Source organism: Pseudophryne corroboree, chromosome 5 (genome assembly GCF_028390025.1).
Source record: "Pseudophryne corroboree isolate aPseCor3 chromosome 5, aPseCor3.hap2, whole genome shotgun sequence".
Classification (NCBI taxonomy): domain Eukaryota; kingdom Metazoa; phylum Chordata; class Amphibia; order Anura; family Myobatrachidae; genus Pseudophryne; species Pseudophryne corroboree.
In genome coordinates this window covers 627,171,995-627,187,158 of record NC_086448.1, presented here as the reverse complement: position 1 = coordinate 627,187,158, position 15,164 = coordinate 627,171,995, and the positions used below count along the sequence as shown (strand labels likewise).

At 43.7% G+C, this 15,164-nt stretch overlaps 1 protein-coding gene across 1 annotated transcript in view; it reads left to right on the top strand.

Annotated features, from left to right (window-relative positions):
• The window catches only part of CLUL1 (clusterin like 1), a 99,874-nt gene extending 86,130 nt beyond the window's left edge, over window positions 1-13,744 (top strand). The window contains exons 6-7 of the mRNA XM_063923567.1: window positions 4,781-4,995; window positions 6,749-13,744. Of these exons, the coding sequence (XP_063779637.1) occupies window positions 4,781-4,995; window positions 6,749-6,925 (392 nt within the window). The 3' untranslated portion in view covers window positions 6,926-13,744. The remainder of the gene's footprint in view (window positions 1-4,780; window positions 4,996-6,748) is intronic.
• The last annotated feature ends 1,420 nt before the right edge of the window (window positions 13,745-15,164 follow it).

The following is a 15,164-nucleotide window of genomic DNA, read 5'->3' as shown; positions in this document are numbered from 1 at the left end:
TCATGAAGTCCTGGAAGACTGCCGGGGCATTACAGAGCCCAAAAGGCATCACCAAATATTCATAATGCCCTGAGTGGGTATTAAAGGCAGTCTTCCATTCATCCCCCTCTCTTATTCGGATTAGATTGTACGCCCCGCGTAGTTAGAAAAAATGGTGGCCGTACGAAGCTGGTCAAACAAGACCGAAATGAGAGGCAGTGGGTATGAGTTTTTAATCGTGATACGGTTCAATTCCCTGAAGTCGATGCAGGGTCGCAACGAACCGTCCTTTTTACCCACGAAGAAGAACCCAGACCCAACTGGAGACTGTGAAGGTCTGATAAATCCCTTAGCCAAGTTCTCCTGAATGTACTCTGCCATAGCCTGAGTCTCAGGACGTGACAGGGAGTACATCCTGCTCTTGGGAAGCTTAGCATTCGGCAACAAATTAATGGCACAGTCATAGGGGCGATGGGGAGGTAGTACCTCTGCAACTCTTTTGGAGAACACGTCCGCAAAATCTGCATAACATCCTGGCAATCCTGGCAAACTTAGCTGCGAAAGCCTGACTGGAAGGCTCAAGCAACTCCTGAAACAATCAGTACCCCAACTAAGAATCTCCCCAGAGACCCAGTCAAATTGAGGATTGTGGGCCCTTAACCAGGGTAACCCCAACACCAATGGGGCAAAAGTACATAAAAGGACAATTTTTCAGAGTGTGTGGCTCCAATAAACAAAGAAATCTGGCTAGTGCAAGAGGTAATTTTACCCTGGGATAATGGTTCCCCGTTTAACCCACAAATCTCAATTTCCGATGCCAATGGTACTAAGGGAACAGAGTGTTTCAGGGCGAATTGGCGGTCCATAAAAACCCCGTCGGCCCCACTGTCCACAAAGGCCTCAGTCTTGACAGTTTGACCGAGGATCTTCAAGGTCACCGGAATGATAAAAGTCTTCTTGGGAAATTCTGACTTCTGGCCTGACAGGATATTTCCCATCACCCTCAGGCCCTGAAGTTTTCTGGCTTTTCTGGGCATGATACTACCACATGACCTTTATTCCCACAGTACAAACATAACCCCTGCTGTCTCCTCCGCGTCTTCTCACGCGAGGAGAGGCGGGTAGCCCCAATCTGCATAGGCTCCTCGGAAAATTCCTCAGAGTCTGAGGTTCCCTTGGGAAAGAAGGAAACCTCGGTCTCCCTTTCAAGCCTGCGCTCTCTCAGCCGTCTATCCACCCGAATGGATAACTGCATGAGCTGATCCAAGCTATCAGGCAAGGGATATTGTACCAGTTGGTCTTTTAACTGGTTAGAAAGACCTCTTCGGTACTGGTGTCTCAGGGCTGGGTCATTCCACTGGGTATCATGGGCCAACCTCCGAAACTCCGTACAATAAACCTCAACTGGCCTTCGCCCTTGCTTAAGGATCGAAATCTGAGCCTCGGCTGAGGCCGTCTTGTCAGGGTCATCATACAACATGCCCAGTGCCGTAAAAAAAGCATCAACACTTTTAAGCGACGGACAGTCAGGCTGCAACCCATATGCCCAGACCTGTGGGTCTCCTTGTAGCAAGGAAATCACTATGCCCACCCGCTGAATCTCCGACCCAGAAGACTGAGGCCTAAGCTGGAAATATAGCTTGCAGCTCTCCTTGAAACAAAAGAACTGCGAGCGATCTCCAGAAAAACGATCCGGGAGATTTACTTTCGGCTCCTTAACCCCTGAAGGTACTGCTGCTGCGGGAGCTCCGCCAGCGGCCTGCGAGGTGTGCATTTTAATGGACAAATCATTAAATTGTCGAGTCAGGACCTGCACCTGATCGACCACCTGTTGCAAAGTATTTTGAGGGGTATGCTCCATATTCCCACAAAATTTCAACAGGAGTATTAGGCTGCTGAATATGTTATGCACACCAGTGCCAGCAGGAATGTACTGGTGTCTGAACGGAGAGGGATGCAAAACAAATGAACTCAGACAGACTGGGGAATATGACATTACATACACAGAAGGTGATAGGGTAACAAAATAAACACAAAGTGAACAGAGAAGCCCAAAGGCTAAGAAACTGGGTGTCTCCCTATTATTAGGAATGCTCAGATGGAAAGAAGCGAGATATTGTGATTTAATACGTAGAGAACCCGGAATGCTGTTGCTAAGGGCAACAGCAAAACCCTAAAGGGTTACCAACGGGTGTGGCAGTAAACTCCTTGGTCAGAGATGGAATAATAGACACAAGGAGAGTCTCCACAATCCTAGTCTTCACTTGCAGTGCACTGGTTCAGCTTACTGCCACTAAACTGACACCTGAACACCTTGCACAGTGAGAAAGGATTTTGGCAGGCAAGTCTGAGAATACAGCCGCAAACTTGCTAGGTTCACAGAGTAGCAAAAGAACCCCAGCAGATTAAACGACTGACTCCAGTCTTACTGCTAGGTCTGGATTGGCAGAGTGTAATACCAAATCCCAAGGCCTATTTGCAGTAAGCAACAAACAAATACAAAGTTTACACAGTACTAGCTAGCTTTCAGGAACTGACTAACCAACAAAGATTCAGCAGCATCTGCCTAACCTGAGAAGAGGGTTTATATAGCAGGTGCTGTCCACGCCCCACTCAGACCTCACAGACTGTGAGCACAAAAACCAGCACCGGATCCCCTGCCGTGCACAGAGCCTGTAACCACTGCACAGCAAAAGACCCGAACCGGAGTATCAGCTACGCTCAGGTTACTCCGCTAGCACTTGTCTCCCGGTTGCCATGACGACGTGGCAGCACAGAGCAGGAGACCCTAACACCTAGAGCAACCTGAACCAATTTCTTTGGAACCATATCTCTTAATAACTGCATCACTGAATGCCGGGGGATCCTGAAGAATGGGATCTTCAGCTTTCATTAGGCTGGTTGCCCACTCAAAAGGCTCTCCTCTAAAGGAATATATCAGATAGAGCACAACGTTCTCTGAAGTGATGCCCAGAAATGGTCTAAACAACAAGGAGGTTATCTGTCCCATTGCTGGAGCAATAAGTCACATGACGAGTGCTAGAAATGTCTTCACCAAACTTTACCTGCATCACAAAGAGATAAGTCATCACGTATCACTGCTGTGAGCACCAGTACAATGGCAGTACCAGTAAAGGATGTGCTTTATGTTCCTAGCTTGGAAATTAGACTATTGACTATTGACTGTAAGCGCATGATGATATCTAAAAGACTTACCATCAAATTTCAAGATGACAAATGTAATCCTGAAGGGAAGAAAGGTAAAAGCTAGAGCCAAAGTGGATAAATACATGTAGTGTCTCAACAACACAAAGAAACAGGTGAGTTTAAACACACACAGACACGGTAAATGAGTTAAAATATGGCACAGATACCCAGTGCACAGACCCTGGGAAAGCACCCAGACACTGCAAATGCGAGACCTGACAAGGTATTATTATACTATCAGTTTGTTCTACAATTAATAAAGCCACAAGAGGCACAAACTGAAGCCACAAGAGCATTATTTACCAAAATAAGCTAGAGTAGAGCCTCAGGACCGCTCAGTATCATAAACTTGTGATATGTATGCGGTCCTATGAAATTACTCATACCAGAAGACAACAGATAAAGAGTGACTTTTACAGATGACTATTCAAAATATAAGTCACTTATCTATTGAAGAATAAAGGTGAAGTATTTGATGTTACAGGACAATCAATGTCAATTAACAAGTTTCAGTGAAATCCCCAGAATTTCTTAAGACAACACTCCATAGAACATCAAGAGAATGCTCCGTAGACTTCAAAGCAAAATGGGATAGCTGAAAAAAAGAACAGAACCCTGAGTGAAATGATGAAATGCATTCTAATAGACCGGATTATCTGCAAAATACTAAAGTGAAGCAGTAATGACAGCTACTTACTTTCAAAACAGATACAGAACAGTTGATAAAAATCTATATGAACTTAATATAGGGAGAAGCCTAATGTAAAACACATGAGTTTTGGGTGCAAAACATTCATTTATATTTCTGAAGAAAAATATGGCAAGTTACAAAACCAAGTGAAAGTAATTCTTCATAGATAAGGTGAGAGTTCCAAAGGATGCAGAATCTTAGACCCTAGGTAACTTTCATCATCAGCTTAACCTTTTTTGAAGACCTGTGCATGATGGGATGATGCCTTGAACACACTAAACATAGGTAAGCAGGAGAAATCCAACACTAAACAGACCCACAATACATTCTGAACATGTTCTGAACAAATGCTGTTGTGAGTCGTTGGTAACTACATGCTGCCTGCGTTGTCATTTTTTGCCAATATAGTTATTACACTCTAAAATAGAAACTTTGGGGGACATGTACTAAGCAGTGATAAAAGTGGAGAAGTGAGCCAGTGGAGAAGTTGCCCTTAGCAACCAATCAGCTGCTCTGTATACTTTTATAGTATGCAAATTATAAATGTTACGTCAATGCTGATTGGTTGCCATGGGCAACTTCTTCACTAGCTCACTTCTCCATTTTTATCACTGCTTAGTATATGTCCCCCTATATCATCAAAGTATTTTAATCATAAATCATAGAAACTAATTAAATATGAAATTAGTAAATATAAAAAACACCCTAATTTTATCATGCGCAACTCATTCCCAGTATATAATAATTTTTGGTCTGGTGTAGTAATCTATGTCTATGAGAGATAATTGTTTTTATAGTTTATAAGAAAAGTGAGAATATTTGGTTTACAAGTTATACTTACCCATAATTGATATATTCTTCTTTTCTATCACTCTCACTGTGCTTCACTACAAATAAAACAAGACTGTCCCGATGCGATAGAGCTGCTCATGAAATTGGAAGAGGCCTCTAAGTTAGTACAACTGTCCACAAATCAATATGAGGAAGTTGTCCAACTTGTACAGCAGCACACTGATGAAACGTCTAACTTGGTAAAACAACTGATTGACAGATTCGGATGGGTGGCCCGGCATTCCAACATGACTTCTGCGACAGATACCATGTTCAATATAGAAATGGTAAACATTGCAAAATATATTTGTGTTGAAAACATCCTCAAGCTACATACGTGAAGATTGGCTCATTAATACCTGCTGTTACCCCAAATTTCCAAAGCAACACCATGTTTTAGAAAAATTGACAATCCCTGCCTAATTAGCCACATTTACGAATGAAAACACAAAATAGTGCCTTCATCAGAGTTTGATTGATAAACGCTAGGTAAACAATGTAACGATAATTAAAGGTGGGTACAAACTGATAGATATATCTGCTGATCATTTGATTGGCAGATATATATATATGGACGGATCGGGCAGTGTATTGAGCATACACACTGCCCCATCCGTCGGGGACTGACGTCATGAACTGGGCGGGCATGTACACACGCCCGCCCAGTTCTGCTGTCAATCACCGCCGGCTGCCGCAGCATGTGTACGGGTGGTCGGCCGACCGCCCGTACACACACAGCGACGCGCCAATATATCGGTAGATATATTGTCCGCGGGCCGACGCGATATGTCTGTGAACAACGGAATTCACAGACATATCGGCCGTACACACTGGCCGACGGACCCGCGATATATCGGCCAATGTGTACCTACCTTAAGGCTCACACTTAGATGAATAATATCATTGAGGACACATAACCAGGTCTCCTGTGTCCATCCTCAAATGAGCTGGTGAGAGGTGGCATTTCAAAATGTTTTGATTGCAAATTGTAATCAGGCATAAAGAAACATTTGATATTATACACATTAATATGATGTAAATTGTAGTGTTTTTTGGCAGATTTACATGAAATCCTCATAAACCATTTATTATACATTTCAACTTGGGGATAAAAACAAAATCAGTGGTCATGTGTCATTGTTAATGTAAACACAAGAGATATTTAAACAGTGCTCAAAATTAAGTGAGATGTAATGGGAATGGAATGTGTAAAAACATTTAATAAAAAAACATTTAAAAAGAAACATTCAGTGTGTAAATATTAAAATAGTAATTGACAATTTTATATGCATATAAAATGACATAAGGTAGTCCACTAAACGGGATTAAGAGCAGATGACGCATTTTGCTGTACCACAGTTTTGTGACTCACAGTGAAAAGCGTCAGGTGCAGAATGTCCACGTGAATATTGGATATAACTTACACCAAGAACAGGAGGATAACATGCAGTGTATTTGGGGGGTAATTCAGACCTGATCGTAGCAACAAATTTGTTAGCAGTTGGGCAAAACCATGTGCACTGCAGGTGTGGCAGATATAAAATTGTCAGAGAGAGTTAGATTTGGGTGGGTTATTTTGTTTCTGTGCAGAGTAAATACTGCCTGCTTTATTTTCACACTGCAGTTTAGATTTCAGTTTGAACACACCCCACCCAAATCTAACGCTCTCTGCACATTTTATATCTGCCCCCTCCCCCCTGCAGTACACATGGTTTTGCCCAACTGCTAACAAATTTGCTGCTATGATCAGGTCTGAATTACCGCCTTAGTTTTAGGAAGATGGTTATAACATCAGCAACCTCAATGCCTGTGTATTCTTGTGAAGAAAGTTGTATTATTAATTACTATCCCATGGTTTATTTACTTCCAAAGAAAGAACCCACTGCATGCATTGCCTAATACTGTATTTGCTTGACCTCTCCCGTTGTTGGTATAAAACTGTTCCACTGCTCCCTACTCCCTCCACTGTAGTACTATTTGTTACTTGAGAATCTTGGGGATGACACTTTACTGATATTGTCTATTTCTTTCTTCCTTTAGGTATCGCTTAGTCCAAATACAGAAAATCCTGCTTTATATGACATAGTTTCAGAAGTGAGAATATTTACACCTCCAAATGTTATTATTAGGGTGCCAGCCAGTTTTGATGTTGATAGCACTGAATTCATACAGTACATAGCAGATAAAGCATTAGAACATCACAAAAATAGAAGCTAAACCAATTATCTGCAAGGTTCAATTCACTACACCTTTGTGTTGACATTAGAGCCATGTATAAAGTATGAGCCCGATTCCTAGTTGTACGCTAACGCTGCCGCAGATGTGATATTAATTGAACGGCCATTGGTATTTCTATAGGGGCGCCTACTGGAGCCTCACGGCCGCCCACAACTGCGTATTCATTCTCAGCATCGATGATGATCCTGAAAACATTGACTCCTTAAGTCTATTGTCACTCAGAATTGCAACTTAGACACTGGAGACATGATTCCTGCATACAGGATTGCAGCGGCTGAAGCCCACCGCAAAAAAAGTCCTGTCTTCACCATGTTTTTGCTGCCACTCCTCGTTATCTCCCACAAACTAGCTGCTTCCTGGTAATCACTTGCTAATGATTCTTCACTGCGGACATAATCGCAAATCAGTCACTGCACATAAGCATTGCAGCAGTGACGCATGTGCAGTTTTCCGATAATCATTCAATTGTGAAAATATCGGCTTAGCATACAACTATGAATCAGACCCTATGTGAGATCTTTATTTTTTAATGGTTTGGAAAACATGAAATTATGTTGCAATTTCAGCTCTGTATAATAAGTTCTTACATTCCAACTTCTCACTCATGAGACATTCACATTCATTTACAGTATGTCAGCACGCTTCATAATGTTAAATGCGCCCATACACTCAGGAATTCTGATGGACATTTAGTTTACCTTACTGTGTTGGTCTATCCTAATCTATTATATTTTTGGCTCAATGCAGGAAATAGATCAGATCAATCAGTCATTGTAGAAGCACCTTAAGGAATTCTATATATGTTTTATTAATTCCTCTTTCGTCAAATAGCACTTTTAGCACAAGGACAATAATTATTTTTTACATTGAACAGGCATCTGGTGTTTTCATATAACAAAAGTTTTTGTGTTCTAAAAGTGGAGATGTGCGGCGGGCACTTTTCTTGTTTTGTGTTTTGGTTTTGGATCTGGATCCTCGCCCGTGTTTTAGATCTGGATTGGTTTTGCCAAAACCACCCTTTCGGGTTTTGGTGTTGAATCTGGATGATTTTTGAAATGGTAGATTTAAAAAATAGGCCCCAAACAGCACATCATGCAAAGAAGAAAAAGAAGTGCAATGAGGTAGCTGGATGGCTAAGCAAAGCGACACAAGTGTGTGGCACAAAAACCTGGCCCATCATGGAGTGGTACTGCAGTGGCAGACAGGATGGCACTTTTAAAAACTAGGCCCCAAACAACACATTATGCAAAGAAAAAAAGAGGTGCACTGATGTCGCTGGGTGACTAAGCTAAGCGACACAAGTGTGTGTGGCACAAACACCAGGCCCATCTAGGAGTGGCACTGCAGTGGCAGATAATGATGGCACTTTAAAACTAGGCCCCAAACAGCACATCATGCAGAGAAAAAAAAAGAGGTGCAATGAGGTAACTGGATGGCTAAGCTAAGCGACACAAGTGTGCGGCACAAACACCTGGCGCTTCTAGGAGTGCCACTGAAGTGTCAGACAGGAAGGCACTTTTAAAAACTAGGCACATCATGCAAAGAAGGAAAAGAGGTTCAATGATGTAGCTTGATGGCTAAGCTAAGTGACACAAGTGTGTGGTACAAAGACCTGGCCCATCTAGGAGTGGCATGCAGTGGCTGAATGTCGAAAGTGGCCCGCAATTTTTCGGGCCACCGACAGCATCTCCTGCACGCCCCTTTCATTTTTCAAAAAATTCTGCACCACCAAATTAATTGTATGTGCAAAACATGGGACGTGCTGGAATTTGCCTAGATGTAATGACCGCACAATATTGGTGGACTTATAAGGCAGACCCCTGGACTTATACGGCAGTACCCCTGGAAATATACGGCAGTACCCCTGGACTTATACGGCAGTACCCCTGAACTTATATAGCTGCACCACTGGACTGGATTTATACGGTAGTACCACTGAACTTATATGGCAGTACCCCTTGACTTATACGGCAGTACCCCATGACTTATACGGCCATAGCACTGAACTTATAAGGCAGTACCCCTGAACTTATACATCAGTACCCCTGGACTTATATGGCAGTACCCCTGGACTTATACGACAGTATCACTGGACTTATACATCAGTACCTCTGAACTTATATGGCTGTACCACTGGACTGGACTTATACGGCAGTACCCCTTGACTTATATGGCAGTACCCCTGGACTTATACGGTAGTACCACTGGACTTATATGGCAGTACCCCTGAACTTATATGGCAGAACCACTGGACTTATACGGCAGTACCCCTGAACTTATGCGGCTGCACCACTGGACTGGACTTATACGGCAGTACCCCTGGACTTATACGGCAGTACCCCTGGACTTATATGGCAGTACTCCTGGACTTATACGGCTGCACCACTGGACTGGACTTATATGGCAGTACCCCTGGACTTATACGGTAGTACCCCTGGACTTATACGGCAGGATCACTGGACTTATACAGCAGTACCCCATGACTTATACGGCTGCACCACTGGACTGGACTTATATGACAGTACCCTTGGACTTATATGGCAGTACCCCTGGACTTATATGGCTGCACCACTGGACTGGACTTATACGGCAGTACCCCTGGACTTTTACGGCAGTACCACTGGACTTATACAGCAGTATACCTGGACTTATATGGCAGTACCCCTGGACTTATACGGCATTACCCCTGGAAATATATGGCAGTACCACTGAACTTATACGGCAGTACCACTGGACTTATACAGCAGTATACCTGGACTTATATGGCAGTACCCCTGGACTTATACGGCAGTACCCCTGAACTTATATGGCTGCACCACTGGACTGGACTTATACGGCAGTACCACTGGACTTATATGGCATTAGCACTGGTATTATCCTGCTGTACCCCTGTACCTAATCGGCTGCACCACTGGACTGGACTTATACGGCAGTACCACTGGATGTATAGGCAGTACCCCATGACTTATACGGCAGTACCCCTGGACTTATACAGCTGCACCACTGGACTGGACTTATACGGCAGTACCCCTGGACTTATACGGCAGTACCCCTGGACTTATACGGCAGTACCACTGGACTTATACGGCTGCACCACTGGACTGGAGTTATACGGCAGTACTCTTGGACTTATATGGCAGTACCCCTGGACTTATACGGCAATCCCCCTGGACTTATGCGGCTGCACCACTGGACTGGACTTATACGGCAGTACCCCTGGACTTATACGGCAGTACCACTGGACTTATACGGCAGTACCCCTGGACTTATATGGCAGTACCTCTGGAAATATATGGCATTACCCCTGGAAATATATGACAGTACCACTGAACTTATACGGCAGTACCACTGGACTTATACGGCAGTACCCCTGGACTTATACTGCAGTACCCCATGACTTATACAGCAGTACCCCTGAACTTATACGGCTGCACCACTGGACTGGACTTATACGGCAGTACCCCTGGACTTCGACGGCAGTAGCACTGGACTTATACGGCAGTACCCCTGAACCTATATGGCTGCACCACTGGACTGGACTTATACGGCGGTAACACTGGACTTATACGGCAGTACCCCTGGACTTATAAAGCTGCACCATTGGACTGGACTTATACGGCAGTACCCCTAGACTTATACGGCAGTACCCCTGGACTTATAGGGCAGTACCACTGGACTTATACGGCAGTACCACTGGACATATATGGCTGCACCATTGGACTGGACTTATATAACAGTACCCTTGGACTTATATGGCAGTACCCCTGGACTTATACGGCAATATTCCTGGACTTATACGGCTGCACCACTGGACTGGACTTGTATGGCAGTACCACTGGACTTATATGGCAGTACCACTGGACTTATACGGCAGTACCCCTTGAAATATACGGCATTATCCCTGGACTTATACGGCAGTAACACTGGACTTATACGTTAGTACCACTGGACTTATACGTTAGTACCACTGGACTTATACGTCAGTACCCCTGGAAATATACGGCAGTACCCCTGGACTTATACGGCAGTACTCCTGGACTTATACGGCAGTACCACTGGACTTATACAGCAGTACCCCATGACTTATACAGCAGTACCACTGGACTTATACGGCAGTACCCCTGAACCTATATGGCTGCACCACTGGACTGGACTTATACAGCAGTACCACTGAACTTGTACGGCAGTACCACTGGACTTATACGGCATTACCCCTGGACTTATACGGCAGTAGCACTGGACTTATACGGCAGTACCCCTGGACTTATACGGCTGCACCACTGGGCTGGACTTATACAACAGTACCCTTGGACTTATATGGCAGTACCCCTGGACTTATACTGCAGTACCACTGGACTTATACGGCAGTACCCCTGGACTTATATGGCAGTACCCCTGGACTTATACGGCAGTACCTCTGGAAATATACGGCATTGCACCTGTACTTATAAGGCAGTACCACTGAACTTATACGGTAGTACCACTGGACTTATACAGCAGTATCCCTGGATTTATATGGCAGTACCCCTGAACTTATACAGCAGTACCCCTGAACTTATATGGCTGCACCACTGGACTGGACTTATACTGCAGTACCCCTGAACTTACACGGCAGTAGCACTGGACTTATATGGCAGTACCCCTGAACTTATACGGCTGCACCACTGGACTGTACTTATACAGCCATTTTCCCGCACAGACACTGTCGCTACACTCTGCAATTCCGGAGTGAAAATGGCGGTGACGCGCGGCTCCTTATATGGATTCAAAAACCCGCGAGAATCTGACAGCGGGATGATGACGTTTTGCCTCATTCTGGTTTTCGAATCTGGCGGAATGTCCCGAGCGGGACTCGGATCCGGGCTCGGGACGTGATGTTCGTTAGGGTTCTGTTCTCAGGGATTCGAACCCGCTCATCTCTAGTTCTAAGGGGACGAAGTATGAATCATTATATTAGGGTATAAAGGACCCAATTTATTAACGAGACATAACCCCTTTAGCACTCGTGAAAGGGGTTATGTCCTACTTTCAGTATTCAGCAAACAGCCCCTATACCACTCTCACCATCTAAAGATGTCAGGAGCAGTATGGTTCCAATTGCCAGCAATGGGGATACAGCATTGCTTGTTTCCCCGCTTGGTGAAACTGTCATGCACATGCACATGCACAGACTGGACGTCACACATGCACATGACACAGAAGCCAGTCACCAGCTGCGTCAGGCTTCCAGCAGCAGAGCTGAGAATGCCGCTGAGGAGTGGGGCATTGCTGGACCTCGCTGGAGAGGTGAGTAATGCTGAATACCAGCTGAATATTCATTACTATCACAGTGATACTAAACAAAATATGCCACTGGTATTAAGATTCATTGATAAATGTGACCCAAAATATGATGACTGTCTTAGTAACAGCGGTAACTCAGAAAGCAATCGTGTCCTCTAAATAATCACTCTGTCTGCACTCCCACAAACACTCCCAGGGCCATGTTCCCAGACTAAAAAAAGGTGACACTGGGAGTCTTATAAGATCCGTAGCAGCTCTTCAACCGCACGTTTTGTGCCTGATCCTGAGGTGAATGTAGATGCGGTGGCAGCTGCATCTTTTGCTGCAGTTGTGTTTGCGTCTTTATGCTGATGCCACCTCCAATTTGTAAATGACTGAGATGCCCACTTGCAGCATCTCCAGACAGTGCATTTATAGCCTGTTAACAAACGATAGTGAAAACAACCATTTTCCTATGGCGGATAAAAAAATATCTCTCGGTCATGCTCAAAAAATTCCGTATTTCAGAATTTTTAATATGTGAGACTCAACCTGTATATATAGTTCTACTGTATACGAGGGGGTACCCAAAAGAAACAGGAAGTAATGATTTATTAATTAATTATTTGTACATTTTGAAACTTTAGTCACCCTCAAAGAACTCTCCACTTGAATCAATACATTTGTCCAAACGTTTTTTCCATTGCTCAAAACATTTTTTAAACTCATCTTTGTTGATGCCTTTTAGTACTTTTGCCGTTTTTTCTTTCATCTCTTCAATATCAGCAAAAAAATTTCATTTATGTCCTCTTTTCATCTGAGGAAATAAAAAAAAAAGTTTCATGGGGCAGTATCTGGTGAATATGGTGGGTGAGGCAACGGTGTCATGTCGTTTTTGGTTACAAATTGCTTAACATCAGCGCTGTCTGGGCAGGTGAGTTGTCATGATGGAAGAACCAGTCATCTATCCGCCATAAATCGGGATGTTTTTTTCTCAAATAACAACTTTGGTTGACAGTTTGACCCTGGGTCAAGAAGGGTTCTGCAAACACTCACCTAGTGGCAGAAGCCCGTACTACAAGCGCACCACTCTCTAGAACACAATTCCTCTTTTCTGTATCCCCTCGCATATTATATACAATATGTTTACGCCCAAAGAGGGAACTCACTGGCTGATTCTTTACATATCAAACTTTGTAGAGTTTATGTGCTCACTACGGAGATCTGTCTGATTTTAACTTTTTAGCACTGTCCAATTTTCAGCAGAAATTACCTTCTTATTCGTCTCCTCACCCAACTGAATTTTGTATATGTATATATGTAAGCCAATTATGCATCCATAGCAAGTGTTGTTTTCAATAATATCTTGATCAACATAAAATACAGTATAATTAATCTAATCCTCTACGTCAGTAATTATGTCACCCATTCTCGCCAAAGAAAATCCTGAACACGTGTGAAACTGCCCAGTATAATCTGTTGGTACAATCTCATATGTGCTTGTTCTGTTTATATGTGTGGTTTGCATGATTTGCCCTCCTGACTGTCCAGCAGAGTGTTGTGGCGCATTGCAAATAAACAATGTCTAAATGTACTGTATGTGTTATGCTTTGTCTATTTAACTGTCAAGTAGCAATGGCAACAATTCCAGAAGCCTCTTTAGTTGACTTTGCTTTTTCATTCTTTCTTTCTTACTTGTGTCTATTAAGTCTGTATTTATTTAACATATTATTTTCTGTTCTATAAAAAGACTGAATAACATACTTAGGACATATTGTTTATAAGCATGACAAATTATTTTTACATACAGGCTTGATAATATGAACATTTTTATGAATGTGGATGTAATACTTGCATATTAATTTATTCGGAACAAAGCCTAAGTAATACCCTTGAGCAGGGGTGTCAAACTCGCAGCCCTTGAGATGTTGTGGAACTACACATCCCAGCATGCTCTGCCACAGATTTTCTATTTGTGAGTGCTGCAGCTGTGGCAGGGCATGCTGGGATGTGTAGATCCACAACAGCTGGAGTGCCGCGAGTTTGACACCCTCTGCCTAGATGGCCATAGGCAACATACTATTTTGGACCCCTTTCTCCTTTCTTTTGTCAACAAAAAATAAATAAAACTGGACATAGTTTATGGTACTAAGGGCCTAAGGCAGGGGCTTAGGTTACATAATGGATGATCCAGCTATGGCTCAGACTAATGTTTTCCTGTTTGGCTTTAATTTATTAACTGTAATACGGTCAGTGGCAGAATTTCGGTCATGGTGCCGCATGGTAACGTCCTCTGAAATGACCTCCCCCCATCCTTCCATCAATGTAGTAGTAAGATCTGTGAAGTGCAGCATGCAACATTTACAAGGAGCTGTCTGGGGTGTAGTACAATGTAAACACTAGTTTGCAGCAAAGCAGAGCAGGACTGGATTAAGGCTAGTGAGGGTACCGGACCAACTATGTTGTGGGGGCCCCCCACCAATAAAATTGCCACTGCTGACACTACTATGCCCCTTAGGGTAGCAGGAGAAAGAGAGAGAGAGAGAGACAGTGTCAGGGAGAGAGAGTGAAAGAGAGGGATAGAGAGGGAAGCGAGAAAGAGAGAGTGTCAGGGAGAGAGAGAGAGAAGTAGAGAAATAGAGAGAGTGAGAGTGTGTCAGGGAGAAACAGAGAGGAAGTAAGAGAGGAAGAGAAAGAAAGGGGACAGAGACAGAAAAAGAGAGAGTGAGAGGAGCATGAGAAAGAGGGAGATAAAGGGTGTCAGAGAGAGAAAGGAGAAAGAGAGGAAACAGAGAGTTTCAGGGATACAGAGAGAGAAGGTGACCGAGCAGGAGAAAGAGAGAGGGTGGGAGGGAACAAAAGAGGGAGAGAAAAAGAAAGACAGAGAGGAGCAAGAGAGAGAAGGAGAGGGAAAGAGCGGGGGAGTGAGCAGGAGAGAGAGGGTGTCGGAGAGAGA